A 12,534-nucleotide genomic window follows, 5' to 3' on the forward strand; every position below is an offset into this window, starting at 1 on the left:
TATTAACATTTAAAAATTTTCTCTGTTAACCTAACAAATGCCCTTCAAAGTCTGGCTGTTCAGTCTTTGAGAAAACTCTTAGATTTGTTGGCTTACTCCTCTCTCGTGCCTGTCAGATAACATTTTTTTTTTCAGGGCTAATGCTTTGATTAGTGCTGGTTTGCACATTTTTTTTATCTTCAGTTCTATTTAATGTATTATATAAAGTTAACCATATAATTTTGATGTCAGACATAGATTTAATATTTACTAAAGGGGCTAATCCATGGATAATATGTCTTTTCCTGGAGTCTACTGAAGTAGCTACAAGCAATTTACAGTATTCAAAATAATATTGCTTCCCTTCAGTCTATCCTTAAACAGCTTACCTCGTCTCCCCTGAGGGCCACACTATGTTTAAGATATGTCTCCCAATTGGCTGTGCGTCTTCGTCAGTATTAGACTATCATTTGAGTGTGTTCGAGATAAGCATATTCGATTTTCTCAGTGATGTCACAGAGATCGAAGAGTAGAGAAACAGTCTGAGCATAATGAGGTGAGGATTTTTACTTGTAAAGGCTTGGGTGTATATGACACTGACAAAACTGTAACACTGTATATGACAGAAAATATTGAAAATCCAAATACTGTAACATTTGTTAGTGATTAAGAGAAGGCCACAAACGTGCTGGATTGCAGGATAACTCCCTTTATACCATCACCTTCATCCTCCACTATTCCTCAGTAGGGAAAAAGGCCTGCCTCGGCTCATGAGACGTGACCCCTATTCAAAACACATGTTTCACCGAAGTGATTGGGTGTTGCTGAGTGAATGACTTCATCCGCTGCTCTGTGGACGTCTCTGATATAAACCCAGTGTTTAGGAAAGCTCAGCGCACTCTTAATCTGAGACATGTACTTGATAGAGTTGATCCTGTGTGGTTTGTCCTTGGCTTGATATTCACCTCCTGTGATCCTGTCTACTACTGCTACTGCAGAGAATCTAAGTTGGCATTAAGCACTTTGTTTAATAAGGCTTAATAGCTGTGTTTTTGTTAGCATAACCATGGCGTTACATGGCGTAGTAATGGGTTTTCATACAATGGCATGTTGTTTCTGAAATATGACCATATTATACAACTCTCCAAGTTGTTTGCCGTGTTACACATGTTAGAGCTGTGTTTATGACATGGAATACCTTCTTACATTTTTATATCTTAATGGTTTTACTTTAATGGCTTTGATTCTACAGAAAGGGAAGCATAGACAGTGTTAGAGACCATACAATAAAAAATTCATGCAGGTACTTACAAGCACTTTTCTATCCTTACTGAGCACTCAAAGGGTGTTTTAGTCTACAAGCCACATTCATATGCAAAAATTGGTACAGCACTTAAATGCTTTTTACCTACATACACCAGTGGATACAGTGGGTTCATGTTGAGGTTTAGCATCTCTCCCAGTGACACATTGACATGTGATTTAGAGGTGCCGGGGATTGAACCACTCACCTTCTGATAAGTTGGCATCACAGTTTGCTTCCTGAGCTGCCTGATTATACTAGCTATTTCAGGGTCGATATCCATTGTCCTCCATCCACCCACACACTTTAGTGTTTCATCACCTGACAAAGCAAGTTTTCTCTCAACACTTAGAAGCAGCTGGAATCTAAAAATCTGTCAGTGAACCCAACATTACATTTTTTTAGAACGTTTTCAGACAAATATATTCATAGTTGAGGCAACTGTTGTTGTAATTTGGCACTATATAAATAAAATTGAAATGAACAATCGCTAAATTGAGATAATTTGGGTGTTTCTGCGTTAAAGTGAACCTGAAACTTTAAATGTATAGAGGCTAATTTACACCATGGAGCCCTGCTTTCAAAAGCTGACATAGATTTAACCTGTCTATGAAGCTGGATCTAAGAAATAAGTGCCTAAAGTTAGTTTTTAAAACATGTTTAGCACCATCTTGTGCCAGTACAGAACTTTACATCACTAGCAAAACAACTAAGAACCACTGACTGCTTAAGAGATGGAGAGTGAATGTTAGTATATCCTGGGTTTCTTAACATAAAACTCATTGTTGCACCCAGGGATGGTACAAAAGGGGCCTCCTTATACAAAGTTTTGGTTTTAGTGTCCTTATTTTCCCAGAGTTATTGGTTTTTTAAAATTTAACTTTACACACTTATTTCTTAAAGCCAGCTTCACGGTGTTAAATCTATGTCAGTTGTTGAGAGCATGGCTCCATGGTATAAATTAGCTTTTATAGATGAAGTGTTTCATGTCCACTTTAAAGTAGATACTTGGACTTTGGAATGCTGCTGACTTCCACAGTATTATGCAACTGGTTGTTCAAAGTTTTGTCATTCCTGCCCAGTATAACATTTTTAATGTGTCTTGAAGATAGAAGCAAGTGTCACATGACTACAACCATCTGTGGGATATAGCTGGCATGCTAACACGGTTGTGGCCACCCCCTTTGCCTGACTGTCAGCAGTGAGGCTAAAAGAGAGAAAGCTGTTATCTAGTGATAGAGAAGGGGAGGGAGTGCTATCAGCAGATGCAGTCTTGTGTTTATGGCGTCACAGGCCTGTTATTGACCTGCTTTCACACTAATGTTCTTCACACTCGCTCACACTCACATGTTAAATTCCAGTCAGACTTTTACTGAAACGTCGAAGTATTTATACCCGGTATCTGACAGTAATGACTATAATGTATCCAGTCCCCTTAAGACTAGTCATCTTTATATTACATTAGAGGGATATAATGATTGTACAAATTTGCTGGGCCATTGCATTTATGAGGTCAGACCAGCAAAATTTGCAGTATGAAAATAATGATTTAGGGATTAATTTCAGCTTTAAAGGAATTAGAACATAAAGTGATGTCTAAGATTTTATCAGGTTAAAGCAGTAGCAGTAGAGACTGCGCTTATATTGTGAAGCACAGTGCTGTCTGACTATAGCGTATTTACCTTTTTTCAAGAAAGGAGTAAACAGTGTGCATTAGTTGAAGCTTGCAAACCCAGAGAAGAATAAGACAAGTGAGATGAATAATTCTGTTGCTGTTACCTTTGTCAGCAGCTTGAGAATGTCATGTTGGTTCTTAGGTGATGGAGACCGAGATTCACAGTCATATAGCAGCCAGCATGACTGTGCAGAATGAGGCTGAGTCCAGTTAAATCCTTGAAATGATTTAGGCCCTCTGATATGGGGTGAGTTAGGAGAGGGGGAGGGGTGCAAGCTGGAGATCACTTTGTGTCAGGTGGTGGGTTGATGGTCGTAATCGGCTTACAGTACACTGTTGGACTAGATTTTTGTGAGTTTTTGCATGTGTTGAGCCCCTGGGATGCTTGCTTGTCTGGAGAAATATTAGCGTCTATGGGGACCAAACCATCTCTGGTTCTTGATAAAAAGCTGAACACAGCTAGACTGCTGACTTGACTAATACCCCCACGTCATTCAGAGAGGGAATTAGTGGAATCCAGGAAATTGTCTCACATTTATCCATCGGTTTTTGTGTTGCTGTCTGCAGCATCAACAAAAACACGCAGATCTAACAGCATGCATAGCCCCGCCCTCACTCAGTCTGGTCTCAGCTGTTGTGCTTGGAGGTTGATTCAAACAGATCAATACCTCCATCCCTGTTTCTGTTTTGCTTCTTATTAGAGAGGCTAAAAGCTCACGTTTCAGTTTGATGAAATCATAAAACTACTAATACTCACATTGGAGTGGCTGCGGTTCAGAAGACAGAACAGGTTTGATACAAGATAAAACCCCAAGTCTGATGCATCCATCCAAGTATGATTGTGTGTTGCTGTTAGTTAGAAAGCACTTGCATAGAAAAAGCATAGAAAAAAAGTGCTTGTGTGAGTGCTCACTTAGAGTATTAAAGAACCAAATAAGAACCCGTCCATTTACCATTTATACTTTTTAGTTTCTTGTTACTGCTTTGATTAAGAATTTATGAGTACGTTTAATCAGATATGTTGTTTAAAGCTAAGCTGCTGGAAATGATAGATTAGTATCCTGTTTTGTTGGATGTAACGTTCCTACTTGGTTGTTGGCCACAGTTCAAGGATACTTTAACCATGGGGCCTAGGGCACAGTGGGAATGAGCTGACTGCTGCACTCTCTTTGTGTAGTGAAGCCTAGTTACTGTTCGCATGCATGTGGAATTTCCGCCCCCACCCCCATTTGTCATTTTTAGTATTTCAGCTGCCGGCCCTTTGGTTGCTTAGCTAGAGACAGGATAGGGTGGGTGGGAGTTAAAGCATGCAGCCTTGCTCTTTGTATCCATGTTTGAGTCCAAAGAAAAGCAGTAAAGTGGGATGTGAGAAAAATAACAATGTTTAAATGTAAACAGGAAAATGCAAAGACTGGGGTCTTTTAAAGAAATATCTAACCCTACTCAGACACAGCAAGACAAGCTGAAGATTGATTTTAACCTTCTTTTCTTTAAAGTTCATGTTTTCCATAATGTGATTATGTGGATAGGATGTGTAGGCGACATATTTTTTCATCCAAATAAATTTCCATTTTGAGATATGTTTCATTCGCTTTTCCATACACAGCTGATTTGTCTCTGCTGTTATTTAAATGTGCATGCAAAATAATCGCACGTATGTCATTGATGGTGCTTTTCCAGAAAATGGACACCGCAGGAGCCAAAGTGCTGGAGACAGCTGAAGATATCCAGGAACGTCGGCAGCAGGTCCTGGACCGCTACCGGCGTTTCAAGGAGCTGTCGATGGTGCGCCGGCAGAAGCTGGAGGACTCGTATCGCTTTCAGTTCTTCCGCCGTGATGCCGATGAATTGGAGAAGTGGATCCAGGAGAAGCTGCAGATTGCCTCTGATGAGAACTACAAGGACCCTTCCAACCTGCAGGTCTGTCAGTTATTTAATGTATATGTATTTAAGTCCTGTTAGACCGTAAGAAGAGCACCTTCTATCATATATGTTTTTCATACACAGGGCAAGCTGCAGAAACATCAAGCTTTTGAAGCTGAAGTTCAGGCCAACGCTGAAGCAATCATCAAACTGGACAAGACTGGAAATCTAATGATCACTGAGGGCCACTTTGCATCTGACACTATTCGAGTAAGTTACCAAAATGCACACTAATATGCAGTGTGTTGACATTTAGGTATGCCTGTGGTGGGCTTTGGGGTTATATGTATGTTCACGATGGATGTAGCCACTGTGACACCAAACATTGCTTTCCTGACTATTTATTAGTTGTTGTTATTATTAGAAAGCTACATCCCTAAATATACAGGAGCAACATACAGAGACAGATACCTGATAATTAGTGCAACATAAGAGAAAAATAAAATATTAGAATTTCACTCACATAAAATGTAGGTCTTCTTGATGACTATTAACCCCTTCCATCCGATTCAGTCCTACACGCCTTACCGGACACAACAGAGGCCAATAGTTACAAGTGTCAATATGGCCGAGTATATAAAAGTAGGTGCTGACCTGTGGTGTGACTCTTGAGTGCTGTGAATTCTTAAAGATTCAGTCAGCTTTCCCCTATTTTTGACTCAACGGTTTCAAAATGTACTTTTTATCGCATGCTCTGTGTTTCATTTGAATCGGCTCTTCCACGATCTTCAGTGGAAAAGACTTCTCTTTGGTTTTCCAACATATATCCAAGATAATTTTCTAATTTCTTGTCACTAACTTTATTAACACTTCCCACCTTTGTCACGTGCTCTAGACTCGTCTGGAGGAGCTGCATCACCTGTGGGACCTCCTGCTGGAGAAAACCAAGGAAAAGGGCATGCGTCTGTTGCAGGCCCAGAAACTGGTCCAGTATCTGCGTGAGTGTGAAGATGCCCTGGACTGGATTAGTGACAAGGTTAGATTCATATCTCTGTGTTTGTTTTAAACATAGAAAGAAAGACTTGAGCATGAGTATATGAACTTGATTTCTCTCCATTTCACAGAATGAGGATGAAGGCAGATGTAGTTACAATTACAGTTACCATAGTTTACCAGTTCAGTTTAGCCGTCGTCATTGCAAGAAAATTAGACATGACCTGTAAAGTGGACATGAAACAATACATGTATAAAGGCTGGATTTAAGAAACATGTGTTTTTAGAACAAGTTTAGTGGCGTCTTGTGCCAGTACAGAACATTGGTGGGTTGGTTGGTTGCAGCTAATAGACCTACATTAGTTTATGTTTGCTAAGTAGTGACGGAACTGATAACTCGGTTGAAAACAAGGAGACAAAAAATAAAAATCAGTCCAAGTTGGTCACTTGGTCAGATTTTGGCTGCAGAAATCTATTTTATGTTAAGACATCAGGGAGGAGCTACCCTCCTCCCTATAAAAGGGTGTGATGCAGCGCCACTTGTCATTCAAGATAAGCGCACTTCTTCCTCGCTTTGTGCAACGAGTGTGATCTGGTGAGACACCAAGTTCTCCTTCAAACATTTAATTTGGTGTCTCACTATGGGGATTTGCATAGTCCCGTATTGCCAGCTAAGCTTATCTGAATGACTGAGTGCCATCTTAAAAGATCTCATGTGGACCCACACTTAAGACAGTGTGGGCTAGGGATGGTGCAGTGATATCTAACCTGTAGAACCTTGCAAAGATCAAAGGTGAAGCCCAGCTTGTTGTTGCAAATATTTTCTCTACAGAGACACCCCTAAAGATGACCCAAGAGGTTGCCATCCCTCTAGTAGAACGTACATAAATCCTCCAAATGACATCCCGGCACTAAGGTTAAATCCTACGTAGACACAAGAAGTTTAGAGAGAAAGTAGAGCTGTCGTGCCCCTTTCATAAAATGGCAGGCTAGTGGTAATGCCTCACCGGGCTATCTGTAAAGCTCCTTTGGCAGGCTGAAATGTCTGCCAGAGATACTTTAATTGTGGAAAAGGCCTTTCCTTTATCTAACAGCCCCTGCAGAAAAGTGGTGATTGCTGTTACAGAGCATCAAAAAACAAACTTATTCTATTACAGTGACATTGTGGAGGGGGCCCTAGCACTATGAATAGTGACTATGACCCTCTAAGGTAGTCCTTCCGTACTCAGATTAGCCCACAGGGCAAGGCAACCTGGGCGGGGTTATACGATTCCCCCCCCCTGGCCTGGGAAACTAGGTCTCGTTGGAGGGGAAAGACCTTCCTGGCTGTGACAGCTGCCAGTGACACCCACTGAGTGAAAAATGTAGGATTTCTCCAGTGGCAGAGTGCTGCATTGCAGTGCGCTGTCACTCTGATATGGTAGTAGGCATGGCACTTTGGGCATAGTTTCAGGGATGCAACCCATCACTGAAATCCCCTCACATGCAGTCTGCCTAGTGGGATGACTGCCAGTGAAGATGCCATTAATTCCAGCATCTGCCGGCATAGCCTAAATAGGAGACATCTCCACACCATGAAAGAGATGGGCTGAGCTGGCTGCAGGACACTCTTTTTGTAGATTGTAGTGAAACCCAGAGCCATCAGGTGATCCACTGCCACCCTGGCATGCTTTCTTCCCATCATTTCTGACTCTGATAGCAGCAGCTAATCGTCTATGCATGTTGCTAGGTGCACTTCACAAATACCCAAGGGCTCAGTGAGACAAATGGCAGGACTAAGTACTCGTGCGTTTTGCCCTGAATCACCAATTGCAGGAATTTAATGTGAAGTGGGTAAATGAGATGTGAAAATATGGGTCCTTCAGGTCTATTAATGTAAACCAGTCACCTGGGCGCACTACATGTAGAGCAGAGTGGCATTTGTCAGCATCCTGAACTTGTAAGACCTGAAATGCTGATTCAGTGTCCTTTAGTCCAGTATCAGACGCAGTCCCCCTCCCTTCTTGGGAACGAGAAAATACTTTGAGTAAAATCTGCATTGGCTCTGCTCCTGAGGTATTTCTCATATTTATAGCAAGGTAGATATTTCTTCTTGCAGTATTCTGGCTGATTCATGATTTTGCATGAGAGGAAATAACTCTGTGAAATCTGTAAGGGTTGGTTGCAAATTGCAAGCGGTATCTTCGCTTGAATGCCCTCACAGCCCACTCTCCTCATCTCTCTACTCTTGCTGAGAGAAGGCCCAAAGCCAGGCAGCCCACAGTGGAAATTACTTTGGCTCCCTCTTGTGATGGGAGAAGGTTTTGCAACCAAATCCCAACTGCCCATGCGGGTGGTCTGAATTTGACCAGCATTCATGAGGCCAGCATTTGACCAGGATTCACTGAGGAAATGCACCCCAGTGGTGTTTGGGGGTGTGAGGGGATTATGCCAAGGGCATGGGATTATTTTCCCAATTTACATTTAGGCTTCACTTTTCCACACCTGTAATATGAAGTAATCCAGTCAGTGAGATGATGTGAGGGAAAAGAAAGACGTCCACAAAGCGTGGACATAGACTTGTATGTTAGGATTCCTGATTGTCCTTTGGTAAGAAAATTAGTTGTGTTTGTGGTGTACTAAACTGTTTGAGTGGGTTTTGGAAAGCTTGGAAAAACATTTTATTTTGTAAAATAGTGGCGATCGCATCTTTTGGCCAAGCTGTTTGTGCCGCTCGGTACATCGGGCCAGAGAGGACGAAAAGAAGCTCTAATTTGTCGACCTGGTCAGTCACCTGTCACCCGACTCAAACAGGCAATCCTCCAAAGAGTCCTCATTTATACACTGCTTTACAAACCTGAAGATTACAGAGGTCGTGTCCGCTTGGAGACTTGCAATTATTTTGAATTCTAACGAAAGCCAGACTCATTGTATCAGATAGTAAAGCACCAAGGCATACTTTCTCTCTTTTTTTTAACTTTCTCTTTCTCCACTTTTACCTAAAGGAGGCCATTGCCACATCAGAAGAGCTGGGCCAGGACCTGGAGCACGTACAGCTCCTGCAAAAGAAGTTTGAGGAGTTCCAGACGGATCTGGCTGCCCATGAGGAACGTGTGAATGAGGTGAACCAGCTTGCAGCTAAGCTGATCCAGGAATCCCATCCAGAGGCAGAGCTCATTGTGCGCAAGCAGGACGAGGTCAACGCGGCCTGGCAGCGCCTGAAGGGCCTGGCCCAACAGAGGCAGGGCAAGCTGTTTGGAGCTGCTGAGGTGCAGCGCTTCAACAGGTAAGCAGCGTCATAACCATAACACATGAAAAACTCTTACACTGTGTGTTTGTTTAATTTTTCCTTTGTCATGCTGCCGTTAGTAACAGACTGTGTGTTTACCTCGAATAGGGATGTGGATGAAACCATCAGCTGGATCAAGGAGAAGGAGCAGCTGATGGGGTCCGATGACTTTGGGCGTGACCTGGCCAGTGTTCAGGCTCTGCTGCGCAAACATGAGGGCCTGGAGAGAGACCTGGCAGCTTTGGAAGATAAGGTAGGGCAAATGCCGATCTCCGCTATGTTAGCAAATATAGTAAAAGGGAAGTTAAAAACTTGATATCCTGACTTGCTGTGTTCTCCTTCCTTAAATCAGGTCAAAACTCTGGGCGGTGACGCTGAGCACCTGCAGCAGACACATCCCCAGAACGCTTCGCAGATCCATTTGAAAAAGGACGAACTTATCACCAACTGGGAACAGATTCGCACTCTGTCTACTGAGCGCCGTGCCCGTCTGAACGACTCCTACCAGTAAAATACCAATAAATGCAGTAAAACAAGCAAATCATTCATCAACCTTTCACAGAAGCCAGGAGATAAAGTTATATGCAAAGGCCATGTGTTGGAGCATATCACTCTGTTTTAAACAACAAGCTGTTCACAATATATAATTACTTTACCTGACATGTTTTTAGAATTAACGCTGATGAACAACAACAACAAACTAATGTACCCAGGTCTATATATGGGATATAATGATGATGATAACAGTGAAATACTACATACACAACAAAAGTATAACTTATATCGGGGAATGAAAACACACATGCACATAAACCTTTCTAGGATTTATAACTGATTTAGACTTCTGTGTGAATCTTTGGGGACTTTGTGGGGTCTTATGTACAGAGTAATTTTCAGTTCATATTTGCCAAGAGCTCAGGCCTGTCCAACTTGTCCAACCAAGTTTGCTCATTCTGTCTTTTTTTTGATGATTTGTTTTAGGCTGCAGCGTTTCACTGCTGACTTTAGGGATCTGACTAGCTGGGTAACTGAGATGAAGGCTCTGATCAATGCTGATGAACTGGCCAATGATGTGGCTGGAGCTGAGGCCCTGTTAGACCGCCATCAGGAGCACAAGGTAAAATCTTCTAAACTATAGAGACCTCCAGCCTAAAGTGTCTTTGCACTTAGTGTAAAGGCTCAAGAAAGTGTCAAATCCTTTTGTCTCATAATTCACACCCTGTGTTAGTCAACCTGTTTCCATGTTTTTCTTATTTATATTTTTTTAGGGAGAGATTGACGCTCACGAGGACAGTTTTAGAACTACAGATGAAGCTGGCCAGGCCTTGCTCAGTGCAGGACACTATGCCTCTGATGAGGTGAAGGAAAAGGTAGGATTATGACACCGTGTAGGTAGAATTTTCTCCACTCTTCATCTGTGTCATACTAGCATTTAAAATGCTCTTCTTGGTGTATTTTGTGTAGCTTGGTGTCCTTGCTGCAGAAAAGGAGTCTCTGCTGGAGTTGTGGGAGGTTCGCAGGCAGCAGTATGAGCAGTGCATGGACCTGCAGCTCTTTTACAGGGATACTGAGCAAGTTGACAACTGGATGAGCAAGCAAGAGGTGAGTTACCACACCAGGAGAGCTTGGTGTTTATTAGCAAAAAGATGTGCTGTGGCAGTTTTTCATGTATTCTCCTTGCGTAGGCTTTCCTCCTGAATGAAGACCTTGGTGACTCCCTGGACAGTGTAGAGGCACTGCTTAAAAAACATGAAGATTTTGAGAAGTCGCTGAGTGCTCAAGAAGAGAAGATCACTGTAAGTTTATTAAATTTGCCCAGTTACATGATGATTATTGCATCTTCTATTCTTGAATTATTGCCACTGTGTGAGAATTGTAAATTGAAATTAACCTTTAATCTGTTTGTGCTGCACATCTCCAGGCTTTGGATGAATTTGCTACCAAACTGATTCAGAACAACCACTATGCCAAAGAGGATGTGGCTACACGCAGAGATGCTGTAAGCACTGCTGTCTGCTTTCCACATCAGACATAAAATCAAATACAATAGGCTTTCTTTGAAAATGTGTTTTCTCTCCTTGTTGCATTTATAGCTACTCAGCCGCCGCAATGCCCTGCATGACCGTGCTCAGTCTCGTCGTGCTGCCTTGGAGGACTCCTTCCACCTCCAGCAGTTCTTCAGGGACTCTGATGAGCTTAAGAGCTGGATCAATGAAAAGATGAAGACTGCTACTGATGAGGCTTACAAGGTAATTTGTGAAAGAAATTGATATTGTCTTCTCCCGATATATGTGTCTCCCATTTTTTTTTTCATTTGTGCATTGTGATGTTTTCTTTTTTGTCTGTTTTCTCCATTGCTGAAATTCTGTGTCTCTGCTCTCCTGTCAACAGGACCCCTCCAACCTGCAGGGCAAGGTGCAGAAACACCAGGCCTTTGAAGCGGAGCTGTCTGCTAACCAAAGCCGAATCGATGCCCTGCAGAAGTCAGGCCAGGAGCTGCTGGATGGAAAGCATTATGCCTCAACTGAGGTTTCTGGTCACATGGAAGAAGTCAGCTCTCAGTGGAAAAAACTGCTGGAGGCCACTGAGCTCAAAGGTATAGTTTGGAGGAAAAGTGAACATAAAGATTTGATTTGAGCTGTGCACAGTGACAAAGTGCATGAAGAGTGGCAGGGCTTTTGTGTATGTTTGTGCACACACACAAAAGAACAAATAAACTGCTGGATACCCACTGAGAAAACAGTGCAACAGTTAGAATTTTATTTATTTTTCTCTAAACCACACAGGGACAAAAGTCATTCAGTTATTCTACCATGGGAAAAGAACAACTCAAAGCAATTACTGTTACATTTCTGCTCATGATGAGTTAATGTCAACATCTGACCACAACTTTAGCTGAGGAATGGGTTATTTGAAGCGTTTCAGTCAGGTTTCAGAGCTCCTCACAGCACAGAAACAGCTTTAGTGAAGGTTACAAATGATCTTCTTATGGCCTCTGACAGTGGACTCATCTCTGTGCTTGTCCTGCTAGACCTCAGTGCAGCGTTCGATACTGTTGACCATAATATTTTATTCCAGTGTTCAGGGCATGCTGTAGGTATTACAGGTGTTTTGAATCATATCTATCTAATAGACTCCAATTTGTTCATGTAAGTGGAGAGTCCTCTTCGCACGCTAATACTCATTATGGAGTTCACAGGGTTCTGTACTAGGACCAATTCTGTTTACATTATACACGCTTCCCGTAGGCATTATCATCAGAAGACATAGCATACAACTGTATCTATCCATTAAGCCAAATATACACCAATTAGTTAAAGTGCAGGAGTGTTTTAAAGACCAGGTTATTGTACTTGGCCCTGACAATCATAGAAATATGGTATCTAACCAGATGGCATTATCTTTGCCTCCAGTAACACGGTGAGGAATCTTGGAGTCGTTTTTACGAATATT

General features: G+C 42.1%; 1 protein-coding gene across 7 annotated transcripts in view; it reads left to right on the top strand.

Annotated features, from left to right (window-relative positions):
* sptan1 (spectrin alpha, non-erythrocytic 1) overlaps positions 1-12,534 on the top strand; it is a 37,764-nt gene that overhangs the window by 2,879 nt on the left and 22,351 nt on the right. For all 7 annotated transcript variants that reach the window (XM_086301767.1, XM_086301771.1, XM_086301770.1 and 4 more), the window contains exons 2-14: positions 4,638-4,877; positions 4,965-5,090; positions 5,716-5,856; positions 8,798-9,078; positions 9,190-9,334; positions 9,434-9,588; positions 10,063-10,198; positions 10,350-10,451; positions 10,546-10,683; positions 10,767-10,877; positions 11,003-11,080; positions 11,175-11,330; positions 11,473-11,677. In XM_086301767.1, coding sequence (XP_086157893.1) covers positions 4,641-4,877; positions 4,965-5,090; positions 5,716-5,856; positions 8,798-9,078; positions 9,190-9,334; positions 9,434-9,588; positions 10,063-10,198; positions 10,350-10,451; positions 10,546-10,683; positions 10,767-10,877; positions 11,003-11,080; positions 11,175-11,330; positions 11,473-11,677 — 2,011 coding nt within the window. In that variant the 5' untranslated portion in view covers positions 4,638-4,640. The remainder of the gene's footprint in view (positions 1-4,637; positions 4,878-4,964; positions 5,091-5,715; positions 5,857-8,797; positions 9,079-9,189; positions 9,335-9,433; positions 9,589-10,062; positions 10,199-10,349; positions 10,452-10,545; positions 10,684-10,766; positions 10,878-11,002; positions 11,081-11,174; positions 11,331-11,472; positions 11,678-12,534) is intronic.

This window comes from Aulonocara sp. 'chitande type north' Nkhata Bay, linkage group LG7, assembly GCF_057382095.1.
Source record: "Aulonocara sp. 'chitande type north' Nkhata Bay isolate Kocher_YH1m ecotype deep benthic linkage group LG7, A_spYH_male_GT1.1, whole genome shotgun sequence".
NCBI classification, from domain to species: Eukaryota; Metazoa; Chordata; class Actinopteri; order Cichliformes; family Cichlidae; genus Aulonocara; species Aulonocara sp. 'chitande type north' Nkhata Bay.